The sequence below is a fragment of the Dipodomys merriami genome, unplaced genomic scaffold, assembly GCF_024711535.1.
Source record: "Dipodomys merriami isolate MVZ:Mamm:240054 unplaced genomic scaffold, mDipMer1.0.p SCAF_45, whole genome shotgun sequence".
NCBI lineage: Eukaryota > Metazoa > Chordata > Mammalia > Rodentia > Heteromyidae > Dipodomys > Dipodomys merriami.
In genome coordinates this window covers 3,346,796-3,359,404 of record NW_027206013.1, presented here as the reverse complement: position 1 = coordinate 3,359,404, position 12,609 = coordinate 3,346,796, and the positions used below count along the sequence as shown (strand labels likewise).

At 47.8% G+C, this 12,609-nt stretch overlaps 1 protein-coding gene and 1 non-coding gene across 3 annotated transcripts; both read right to left on the bottom strand.

Annotated features, from left to right (window-relative positions):
- Positions 1-3,033: 3,033 nt before the first annotated feature.
- Ranbp1 (RAN binding protein 1) lies at positions 3,034-12,393 on the bottom strand. 2 transcript variants are annotated; one of them, XM_069994376.1, is made up of 6 exons: positions 12,243-12,393; positions 10,817-10,953; positions 7,345-7,502; positions 4,825-4,953; positions 3,976-4,041; positions 3,034-3,433 (listed from the first exon to the last, which is right to left on the bottom strand). In XM_069994376.1, the coding sequence occupies exons 1-6, from the start codon at positions 12,255-12,257 to the stop codon at positions 3,327-3,329; spliced, it is 612 nt and encodes a 203-aa protein (XP_069850477.1). In that variant the 5' UTR covers positions 12,258-12,393; the 3' UTR covers positions 3,034-3,326. The 2 variants fall into 2 exon arrangements, with proteins under 2 accessions (XP_069850477.1, XP_069850476.1); XM_069994375.1 differs by having other exon boundaries at positions 3,034-3,436; positions 12,243-12,392.
- LOC138808536 (small nucleolar RNA SNORA77) lies at positions 3,814-3,939 on the bottom strand. The gene has a single exon (XR_011366485.1). It is a non-coding gene; the product is annotated as a small nucleolar RNA SNORA77 (small nucleolar RNA).
- Positions 12,394-12,609: the final 216 nt, after the last annotated feature.

Here is a 12,609-nt window from a genome sequence, read left to right as displayed (position 1 = left end):
AGGCCAGGCATAATGGCAAGGAGAGTTCTCACAGCACTGATGGAGACCAAAAGGCAAACATACCAGCTAATTCCAGCTGGCCACTAGCCAGCCCTCAGTGCTATGAACACATTTCAACCATGGCCTTAGTCCTTACTCCTGTCCTGCAGGCCAGAACACAGGTGAAACCTCTGCCCCATCCTCAACATCCCCAAGTGAAATGAGCTTGTGTGGATCAGGTTTCAGAGTGGAGGATTACTAGGGTGTTAGAACATAGCAGTCTTCCACCTCACTGCATTCCAAAAGTCCCTCTAGCTCAGTCCCTCCACACCTATGCTACACAGGGTGCCAGAACAGTCATCTCCACTGGACAAAGAGCAATGGAGAAAATACTCATGGGTTGAAACTCTTGCTCTCCCTGACCTCCCCCACTCCCCCACCCCCCCTTCTTAGAGGTAAGAGGGCTTGAGCTTCTTGGGCTTCCTTAGCTGACTCTGTACCTTAAATCAGCTTTTTAACTTGAGCCATACCGCCAGTCAGCTTTTTGCTGGTTATTTTGGAGATGGATAACCGATTTTTCTGTAAGCTGGCCTTGAACTGTGATTCTAAATATATCAGCCACCTGAGTAGCTAGATTAGTCATGAGCCACCAGTTTGCTTTCTTGGTGAGCCCACAGCCCTGCAGTCCTGTCCCAGGACAGGAAAAACAAAGCTTAAATCTGCTGTGGTACCTTCTTATTGGCAAGTTTCAATTACCCATAGTCCTAAAGTAGCAAGCAGAAAAACTCAAATAATGAAGTTTTAAATTGCCTGTGTGTACCACACCTTGCTCCTTACTGCTAGAATGTGGGTCACCCTTAGCCTGATGGATCTACTACTTGCTCCTTTGACACTCAAAAGCTGCTTGGGGTATCAGATCAAGTCACTATACCCCAGGACTTTCATTCTAGGAACTTTTACTTAACAATGGTCACAAAGTTTGAGTCTTAAAAGCTAGTAATTTTGTTATCAGAAAAACCAGAAGGGCACCTTGCTTCATGTCTCCTGACTTTTCACATCACCATGGCATCCCTCTTCAACTCTCCATTATAGCTGATCTAGTTTGAGATTGTTTTCTTACTCTTTATATTGCTTCTCAGTCTACTACCCTCATAGCTGTATTCAAGGCTACAAGTTTTGGGGAGACATATATCTACTCAGTTGCCAACTTCTAAGAAAGACTCCCAATTCAAACCTCTCCAGAATAAAAGCCAGAGGGCACTCACTTCCTAAGTGAAAAGGTATAATTCAGGCTACTCAGGAGACTGAATCTAGGTCTGAAGCCAGCCTGGGCAGACAAGTCCATGAGAGTAGCTACCAAAAAGCCAGAAGTGAAACTTTGGCTCTGCTCAAGTGATACACCACCAGCCTCGAACATTCAAGTATAGTGACCAGGCCCATTCAAGACACACACTGGGTGGGGATGGGGGGTGAGGGGGTAGAGATGGGAAGGGGAGACAAAGGAGGCAACAACGCTTGTTTACCTTGCCCATGTAATTATAACCCCTCTGTATGGTATTTTCACAATAAAAAAAAGGGGGGGCTGGGAAGGCGGCTCAGTGGTAGAGCGCTTGCCTTGCATGCATGAGGCCCTAGGTTTCAGATTCCTCAGCACCACATAAGCAAAAAGAAAAAAGCTGGAAGTGGTGCTATGGCTCAAGTGGTAGAACACTAGCCTTGAGCTAAAGAGCTGAGGGACAGATCCCAGGCCCAGAGTTCAGGCCCCACGACCGGACGCCCCCCCCCCCCAAAAAAAAGACACACTCAGTGTACACCTACTTTTTTAGTTCAAAAAGAAAACAAACATGCTGAAGTTGCCAAGATCTACAGTACAAGTTACTTGACTTAGTTTGAATAGTTGGATTTTGTCACTAGTTCTTGTTAAATCAATCCCTATGTCTAATCTGTAAACTAAGTCTTTATGTGCTATTTGGGCTTGAACCCAAGACCTCATGTTCTTGCTTGGCTTTTTCCACTAATGGCTGACATTCTACCATTTGAGCTATGCCTCCACTTCTGGCTTTTTGCTAGTTAATGGGGATTTATTTTGCAGGTTGATTCTGAACTGATTCTCCTATCTAATCTCAGCATCCCAAGTAGCTAAGATTATGATAGATATGATCCACTGGTGCCCAGCTATAAACTTGAACAGCTATGTATAGACAGCAGACAGTATTTCTAGGGCTTGGTACTTACTATGCAAGGTTTCTAGCACCCACTGGGTGACTGTTATTAAAGCATTTCTCACAGTCCCCAGCACCTATTAGGCTCTCCATCTGGCTCATTGTTGAGATAGTGTTTGCACAGTAGAGATGTGGAGACGGGCCCACCATCTCCATCAGTAGCACCCTTTTCAGTTGATACTCCTTAAATGTACCCAACATAACCTGAGCAGAGAATAGTGTCCCCTCTCCTCTCTCCTCCCCAGCCAGGAGAACTCCTGGAGATAGTTCTTCCACCATGAGATAGGTAAGTCAGCCTACTGGAACTCAAGGCAAAAATGTTAACTGTCTGTTTTGTCCTGAAGGGGTGACCTTGGAGGACAATCTTTCGCATGTATCTGATGCCCATGGCAAAGTAAGCACAGTAAAGCACCACTTGTACTTTATAGCACAATTCCAATACATTCTGACCTCTTGACACGTTTAGGTAAGCCTTCTCTTCCAGGGGTTAGAAAATGCCACCAACTTGCTAGGGGGCCCTGGGCAGAAGACAGAGACGGCCAATGCAGTCTTGTGGTTGTTTTAAGTGTGCCCTTCAAAGGACCTAAGAATGCTGTCAGGTCAGAAGCAGGGCCGAGTAGGCAGCCATAGTTAGAATACATGTCCCATTACTCAAACACATTGTGCTGCAGTAGCCAAGAGCAGCACAACACATAACCCTGGCAACTCTAGAGTGAGAAATCGGTGTGGTAATGAAGACCCGTTCTGGTGTACACAACATGGACAGTCAAGGCATGTAGGGAGTCCCAAGAGTACTCAATACAGCCCACACACATGCAATCTTGCCACCTAGTCCAGCTTTCAAAGGCAATTTTATTCACTATTTTGATGACTATAAATAAGTGTTTCCACTATGGAAAAGAAAGTTAGCACAGTACATTTTCATGACTGGGGAATGGATTTTCAGAAGTCATCTTCAGTAGGGTAAAAACTTAGAAAAAAACTTGAATGTTGGAATTCAGTTCTTTATATAAAGTCCCTTGTAAAAACAAAACAGAATTTAAAAACGAAACTGAAAAGGGCAGGGCAAAAATTTTTTTAAAAAAAGAAAGAGAAAGAAAAAGAAAAGAAGGAGGGAAGATTAACTCATTGCTTCTCCTCCGATTTCTCTTCCACCTTGTCTCCAGCCTCCTTCACAGAAAGAGCTTCCAGCTTTTCAGCTACTTTTTCGGCATTATCATTTTTGCCTGGTCCTGCTAGAATATAAGCAAATATGGAAGAAAACAGAAAAGTCCAGCTTGTTAGACAGCACTGCTCTTGCTGGCACACAGCAAGCACACACTGGTCCCTGAGCACCACCAACTCACCCTCCTCCCTAGCGGGGCCCAAGAGCCTTAACGAATTCTGCTAGTGCTCACACTGAGCTGCTTGGTGGCATCTCGTCACCTGCTACATACACAACAGGCAGCATCAACCCTAAAGGAGTATGAGACTGAGACCTCCCAGAGAAAATAAAGACAATCTCCTTTAGAACCTGGTGGGCTCCAGACAGCTGCAACTCAACTCCCCACTGGGATCTCAATGACATGACACCAGTTGACAATAATCAGGTGCTCAGGACCTCCCATGAGGCAGCTGTACCCCAGGCAGCTGTATTACCCCTGACTGGTCAAGAGGGCCACAGCACCTTGGAACTGTTTCTCTAGCAGACAGAAAAAGCACCCGCCTGGGGCTGCAGCCAGGTGCAGAGTGAGTCTGCATGGAAGCTCCCCCCAACCAAGGGGTTCCATGTCACCTTTCTTATCTCTCTCTTCAATCTCTTTCCTGCATTCTTCAAACTTTGTTTTGAATTTTTGTGCATCTGTGGAGAGAGAGGACTTCATAAGAGCAGAGTGTGAAACTGTTATGTCTTAGATAGCATGAAGAACCCAATTTACAGAGCCCCAAGACCCCCTTTCCCCATGCCAATTTCAGACCTAAATAAGGGCTGGGCTGTTCCTTCACTTGCCTGTAACAATGTAACCAATCACTCCTGGGAAGTCTCTTTGCCAGGCTCTGATAGCCAATCATCTAGAGGGGTTGCTGGATGGCCCTACTTCCAGACCAAGGGCAAGGCTCATCCACCTAGCCCTAGACATTTCCACAGCACCCACTGACTTCTCCAGATCTCCTGGGCACAGCTGACAATTTGGATTATAAAGTGCCCTCCATTCCCACATCAGCACCACCAGTAGAGGAGAGATCAGCCTGCTCCTGTGAACCTTTGCAGTCTCTGAGGCTTGCTGGTCTCAGGTGATCATAAGAGGACATCACTGCTCCTTGGCTTTGGAGAGCCAGAAACCCCAACAGAAGCAACAGAGGAAGGAAACTCTAAGGGGGACCCAGGCTTAACACGCTTGATAGGTGGGAACTAGAAGCAGGAAAATGCCAGGATCAGGACCACTTAGTGGATAATACAAAGTGACGAGGCAAATGCCTTGGAGATTAGGAGGAAACACTGTACAGCCCCACACAGCAGCCAGAGCAGTGCACACTACCTCCCAGTCACTGTCAATTTCCCCTAAGCAACAGCATTTGTTTCTAATTAAACACTGCACTATCAAGCAGGCAGCCACAGTTGGGTCAGTCCCAGTGTCCCACTTACTCTCAGCATTTAGGAAGCGGATGGCGAGCAGCTCCGGCTTTGGGCACTCATCAGCAAAGTCGGCATGGGTGTTCCAGACCCAGGCACGATCACTGCCAGCATTCGGCTTCAGCTCCATCATTGGTGTGACTAGAGGGAAAAGCCTGTGAGGATGGGCCAACAAGGCCAACCCACCCACCTCTTGGCCACAGAGCAACCCTATTCAACCACCTTCAAATATCTAGACAGTTTGGGGTCTAAGACCAGCCCAGAACAAAGTCTTATGGTATCTGGTGGATTTTATCCAAACCTCTGAAAATGCCCATTTGCTTAACACCAGAACAATTCTGTTTCCTGAGCCATCATCTTGAGACTATTCAAGCACACAGGGAGACAAAGCAGGCTTCAGCTCTTTGCTTCAGACTCCAGTTGTGTTGTCTCATGGCTATGACAGACATTAGGGCAACAGGTAAAGGAAACCCAGACTATTCCAAATGGCACTGAGCATGTGGCTATGTCCACATCCAGTGGGGGCAATGGAAGGGAAGAAGCCTGAACATAGAGCTATCACCCACATGGTCAGACTAGCTTAAAAATTCTCAATCTAGCCAGGCGCTGGTGGCTATCATTTGTAATCCTAGCTACTCAGGAGGCTGAGATCTGAGAATCATGGTTTAAAGCCAGCCCGGGCAGGAAAGTCCCTGAGACTCTTATCTCCAATAAACCAATAAACCACTAGAAAACCGGAAGTAGCACTGTGGCTCAAGCGGTAGAGCGCTTGCCTTGAACTCAAGAGCACAAGGACAGCACCCAGGCCCAGAGTTCAAGCCCCACAACCGCAAAAAAATAAAAATTTTAAAAAAAATTTAAAAAAATCTCAATCTAGGGGCTGGGAAGGTGGCTCAGTGGTAGAGTGCTTGTCTTGCATGCATGAGGCCCTGGGTTCGATTCCTCAGCACCACATAAGTAAAAAAAGAAAAAAAGCCGGAAGTGGCGCTGTGGCTCAAGTGGTAGAGCGCTAGCCTTGAGCTGAAGAGCTGAGGGACAGTGCTCAGGCCCAGAGTTCAGGCCCCACGACCAGACCCCCCCCCAAAAAAATCTCAATCTAGAATTCTAGGGAGGCCACTAGGAGATCAGGACATAAAGCAGTGGGTGGGTGTCCCAAGTGCTATAATAAACGTTCTCTGTTATAGAAGACAGTTGTAACCTAAAATATGCTTATCCCAAGCCTCTTAAGTCCACTACAGATCCAAGGGAACCTAAGGAGAGATTCTAGCACCAAGCCAACAGCTGCCTTAAAGGAGAATCTGCTTGTCTACTGACAGGTTTGTAGGTTACGACTCACCAGAACGGTCCCTAAAGACCAGAAGTATCCCTAGTGCCCAATAATGGGCCAGTGACTCAATACTCATAACAGAAGTCCATTCTTAAGGATTCCAGGTAGACCTATGAATTCCTACACACCAAATCCTGAACTAAGAGCTGAGGGATCTTGTCCATTACAGCCTTCACTGGGCCTCGTGTACACTGTTCATGTCTACACCTCCTTATACCTCATCCACCCTGACCCTCCCCTTCCACTGGGGACCTATGATGTGCATCAGGAACTGTTGGTCATGCACAGCTCTATCTGGATGCCCTGAGTTCTCATAGAAACAACCCAGAGGCTGACTAGGCTTTGGGAGAAGCAATGGCTCTCAAAATAGATCTCAAGAAAATGCTCAGTGCATTACAGGGTAAGATAGAAGACCAGGACAGAGTAGCCAGTTATGGTATTGGGAGAAATGAAGTCTTTCTCATGCCTCTGTCCCCTCTATGGGCTTCTGCAAACCCACCTGTCCTTTTGCATCACTCTTGAAGGCTGCTCTACTGTAGTTTCTGCCCTGTCAACCCATGTGTCCAGGACAAGAAACCATGGCCTGCCAGACACAAATTTTATACCCAGAAAATGCAGACCCAGAAATGGTCAGGCTCCCAGAAGGCCAGCCCAAGATGCAGGTGCTTCTATACGCAGCATCCACCAGGAGCAGCATACTGGGTCAACATGGCATCCCCACAAACATGGTAGAGGTAACCAGCTGATGCATCATCCCAGGCCACACCTCCTTGGGTCTTTCCCAGACCCTACTGGGCTACTCTAGCCAAGAGCCTCTACCCTTCATAGGCACCAAGGATGGAGTGGTTACCTTCTCCCAGTCCTGTTCTCCTCGTGTCTTCCTCAGGGGACATCCTGCTGCTAAGGAACTAAGCACATACCCTCTTGCTACACAGATATCCCCACAAGCCCAGACCACATACACATATGCAATTATAAATTATACAAAGACATTACTCCTGCCCCATAGCTTATACACCCATGCTATCCTTGAGCATCCAAGTCCAATCCCAAACCTAGCCTGGGCCTCTGCATTCAACCCATAGAGGCCTGGCTGGCTGGACCCACATCCCATGTCCTGTAAGCATCATCAAAGGCCTGCTTATAGTTCACAGGCATATATGAAAGACACATTTTACCCACTCTGGGAAACACACGCCACCTACTGTAGTGGTTGGCGCATATCTTCAGGGTCTTGTCCCTCCTCATGAGGAGGCGGATGGTCCCTTTCTCCTTGTGCTTCAGGAGCTTGACATCACCAGTGCCTCGCTCCTTCCATTCTGGGAGGTCATTCTCTGAAGCAAATCGAAATAGCTTGGCCCGCCTGTGAAAAAAAACCAGCAAGTGAGTGCTTAGATGTACTGAGGGGAGCACCCTCCCTTAAAGGTTTGCTCAAAAGACCAGCTATTTGGTTCTCTGTGCACTAAACACTTGGTAGAACTCTGTTCTGTGATGCTACTTTGTCTCTATGAATCCCCTTTCCACTCTGAGAACTAGACAAAATACCACCCAAAAGATCATAATGGACCAATTCCAGTTGTTTTGTACTTCACAACTAAAAAGGAGAAAAAATGTCTACAACTACAACAAACACCTGGACTCTCAAAAAAAAGGGATAAACAACCCAAAAAGCAGGGAAAGCATCTGCGCTCCCAGTGGGCTAGGCAACCTAGTCACTGAGCATTGTCACAAAGAGCAGTGGGAACTGCATCCTCCACAGGTCCCAAACCTTCCATTTTCTGCCCCCCAGCTCCTCATGAAAGAAGGGCCAGGTCTCTGCTTAGGCAGCCAGACCCTAGGCCAAGCACACTTGGTCTAGGAATGGCACTCCTTACTAGCTGTGTATCCAGCAGCCACTAACACCCTCCCCTCCTCTACACTCAGCTTTGTTCATCTCCTGCTGGACTGCTCTCCTCCAAACTCAGTTCTTTCAAGGGAGTCCTCACAAGGTTTCCTAAAAAGAAGCCTCAAAGCCCAACCAGTTGGCCTCTTACCTGACATCAAATACTGAGTAACCTCAATCCCTGCCAGTAGTAGCTATAACATCCTTTAGACAGAAGGAAGTCTTCAGGAGAAAGCCCTCTGCCCTAGGGATTGAAGGGCACCTGTGGCTCTCACTGCCCAGGCCTGCCCTCTCCAGCACCCTTCCTTGGAGGAAGGACTTGGTGATTGGGCTCCTCTCTCCTTCCTTACCCCCCTTCAGAATGGCCATGGCTTAACTCAGCATTTAGGGTCAACTTGAGAAAGGAGAGTCCTACAAACGTACTTTCACTACGTTCTAACTAAATCTAGTGTTTCACACACCGAGTGTGTGCTTATTGGCATAAGCCTGTCTCTGAAGTGCTGCAACCTAATTCAGAAATCTTGTGCCCACCTCTACCCCCTGCAGTTTCTCATCAAAGGTGATCTGTGCACAGTAATTTTTTAAAAAGTAACCTTCGGACAGGTGCTGGTGGCTCAAGCCTATAATCCTAGCTACTCAGGAGGCTGATATCTTTAGGGCACTCAAAGAGAGCCCATACACCGAAGTCTATGACTTTTATCTCCTATTAACCACCAAAAACCAGAAGTAGGGATGTGGCTCAAGTGGTAGGACTCCAGCTTTTAGTGAAAAAGCCAAGTGAAACTTTTGTTTTTTGGTCAGTCATGGGGGCTAGACTCTGACCCTGGGTGCTGTCCCTCAGCTCTTCAGCTCAAGGCTAGCGCCCTACCACTTGAGCCACAGCACCACTTCTGGCTGTTTTCTGCTTATGTGGTGCTGAGGAATTGAACCCAGGGCCTCATACATGCAAGGCAAGCAGTCTACTGCTGAGCCAACTTCACAGCCCCAAATGAAACCTTTGAGTTCAAGCCCCAGTACAAAAAAAAAGTAACCACCATGGATGGGCTAGGAATGTGGTTCAAGTAACAAACACTTGCCTATTCAGTTTAAGAGTTCAAACCCCAATATCAACAAGTAAACAAAGTAACCATTTTCACTTGTAATATGTTCACTGAAGGTACTGTTAGCTGGGTACCAGTTGCTCAAGCTGAAAATCCTTGCTACTCAGGAGGCTGAGATCTGATCAAAGCCAACCAGGGCAGAAAAGTTTTCTGATCAGAGCCAACCAGGGCAGAAAAGTTCTGGAGACTCTTATCTCTAAAGAGAAGTGGATCTTTGGCTCGAGTGGTAGAATGCTAGCCTTGAGCAAAAAAAAAAACAAAAAACAAAAAACAACAGGCCAGGCATCAGTGGCTCACACCTATAATCCTAGCTACTCAGGAGGCAGAGATCTGACGATCACCGTTCAAAGCCAGCCCAGGCAGGAAAGTCTGTGAGACTCTTCAATAAACCACTACAAAACCAGAAGTGGTGTTGTGGCTCAAGTGGTAGAGCGCTTGCCTTGAGCTGAAGAACGCAGGGAAAGCACCCAGGCCAAGTTCAAGCCCCATGACTGACCAAAAAAAAAAAAAGGGAATAGGGCCCAAGCCTTGAGTACAAGCTCTAGGACTAGCATTAAAATAGTAAATAAATAGTTTGCTATGGTTTGAATGTCCTAGAAGTTCACATTAATATTTGGTAGAGGGAGACTTTGGGAGGCAAACAGGATTGGATGCTGTTATAAGGTCAAGGCCTCATGATGGCATTCTTGGCTTTTCAAGAGGAAAACCTGAACTGCCATGAGGCTTGGATGGCTCACGTCTACAATTCTAGCTACTCAAAGAGGCTGAGATCTGAGGATCACAATTTGAAGCTAGACCAAGCTACAAAGTCTGTCAGACTCTTATCTTCAATTAACCACCAAAAAGCTGGTAGTGGAGATGTGGCTCAAGTGGTAGAGTGCTAGCTAAGAACAAAAAAGCTCAAGGACAGTGCCCAGGTTCTGAGTTCAAGCCCCAGGACCAGCACAATATGAAACAAAAAACCCAAGCTACTTGTTCATGTCTCACCATGTGATGAGACCTCTGCCATGGAAGACCATATCAGATCCCAGCATTATGTTATTGGACTTTCCAACCCCCAAACCTTTTAAAGAAAAAAAAAACTTGTATTTTTTTACATGACTCAAATCTGTAGCACCTTTATAGCAACAGAAAATGGATTAAGACAAAGCTTATGGTACAAGAGGGTTAAGACTCACTGCTCAACCAATGGAAGCGAACTGTGGCTTCTTGGAAGTGAAGTAGTAACAGTCAATTAGGGATAATTGACCTAAGGGACAGAACAATGGCAGGGCCCCCTCCACATGAACACCACAGGGCAGCAGGAATACCTGGCAAAGATCGGTCAAAGCACTCATAAAAACCTTAATACTACCAGTCACCCAAGTTTCTTGTATTCAACTCAAAATGGAAGTCATAAAGAGGTTAATATCATCTGAATAAAGCCTTACCAGGGCTTATGCTAGAGAACAAGGAAGGCAACAATAGGATAATTCCTGGCTGTCACCTTGAAGAAGAATACTTTTATGGAGTTATCACCTCAGCAGTGGCAGAGTAGGGTTCTATACTGACATTTTCGAAGGAAGTATGTGGTATAAGTAGAGCCACACTAAGGTACATATTCTACAAATATTTGCTTGCCAGACTTTTTTAAAATTTTATTCCATCACGTCAAACTTCAAACGAGGTATTTGTGGGCTATATCAGCCTACTTACATTTTAAAAAGTTCCTCTTCATCTTCCTCCAGTGTTTTAATTTCTTGTTCAGGAAGAGAAACTATTGGCTCAAACTGGGGGTCATGGTTGGACTCGTCTGTATTCTCAGTGGAGGTATCATGATCCTCATGACTTTCCTGTGCAAGTAAGAGCAAAGAGATGATGCTGCTGGCCTAGGACCAGAGCTTACCTGGGCCTACAGTAGGTATCCCCAGTGATGAATGGCACCCAGAAAACAAGAACAGGCCTCGACCCAAATTAAAAATCAGACTTTCACATCATCAAAAACTTTGCACTCATATTCGGCTTAAAAAAAAAAAATCAAGCCGCACTGATTTCAATAACTATCTCCCAGATTAACAAACATCAAGCAAACCCCGTGCACAGACTGAGGTTGCTTGGAAAGTGGTTTAGGAGAAACGCCCTTAGCTCTCTGAGCCCATTTCCTCATTGGTAAAACGAAGATGATACCTGCCAAATGAAGAACAAAGGACATGAGGAACTCCAGAGGAAAAAGCAATCGCAGGAGTTTTAGCAATGGGGAGCAATCCATGCCCTTGCTTACAAGGAGGGTAGTAGATACACCGATTGCTAGAATCTACATGGAATCCAAAATTCTAACAAGAATTTTTATTGTGACTCGAAAAATTAAGTTGATAGTTGGTAAGAAAAGTAGTACAAGCCTTACGATTCCGACCTAGTTTTAAGGTTTATAGAACACTAATGATCATGTAACACACACACACACACACACGTTTGAATCTTAGGGAACACGTGCTTTTAGTGATACAGAAGAAACCCCAGACTCGCTACCAAGCCCAAACTGGAAAATAAAACACACACACTCTTTGCTAATCTTTCCTTTGGGTTTCATAGCACTGCGGCTGTACTGCGGCCGGCATCCGACCCGACAGGCACTAGCAGCCAACAAAGCCGCCCCCACCCCGGGTCGGTGCGTTCACCACCCGTCTCCAGTGGTGGAACGCAATCTTCCGCCACAGAGGCCGGTGCCTCCAGATTTAAGGATGGGATGAATGAAGTGCTGCGTGGGCCACCGGAGATTAGGATGCTGGGTCCGAGTGGGAAACCTTCAAGTGGGCTGAGCCAGAGGAAGCGGGTCTCCCGCTCGTGGCCCCTGCGAGAGGGGACCGCCCTAGGTGGTTGGTGGTGGCTGCTCTCCGGCCCACCCCAAGGTCACGCGGGCGCCCACAGCCCTAGCAGCCAGAGCCTTTGCCCCAGGCCCTCCACGCCCCGACCCCCCAGGCCTCGAACCCCCAAAGCCCCGCGCGCCAAGACTCCTCGTTCGACAGGCCCCGAGCTCACAGGCCGGCGGGGGTTGGCGGCTGAAGCACGGGCCGCCCACGTGGCCGCCGATAGCGGCCCCAGCCCCCCGGCCCGCCCAGTCCCTGCCTGGGCCCAGCCGTACCTTGGTAGCCGCCATGGGGGCGCGGCGGCGGCGTCTCGGTTGTCTTGGTCGTCGCTGTCTCCGCGGCCTCTAGGCGACTCGTCGTAGCTCCTTTCCTCCTCGTCTGGCGCCGGAGCCTCCCGCCCGCCCGCTCTTCCCTCCGCCCCGCGACCCGAACCCTGACCCCTGACCCCGGCGGCGGGAAACGCGCCGTGATTCAAAACCAGTGCAGCTTTATTGGCTCACCCGGCGGACACTTTCATTGTCCGGCCCACCTCGCGCTTCCCGCCAAAACGCCTGGGGCGCATGCCCAACCAGCCCGTCAACCCTGGGAGCGCGCTCTCCCAGAGGCCCCCGCGCGCACTTCCGTCCCCAGGCCGCGCACGTA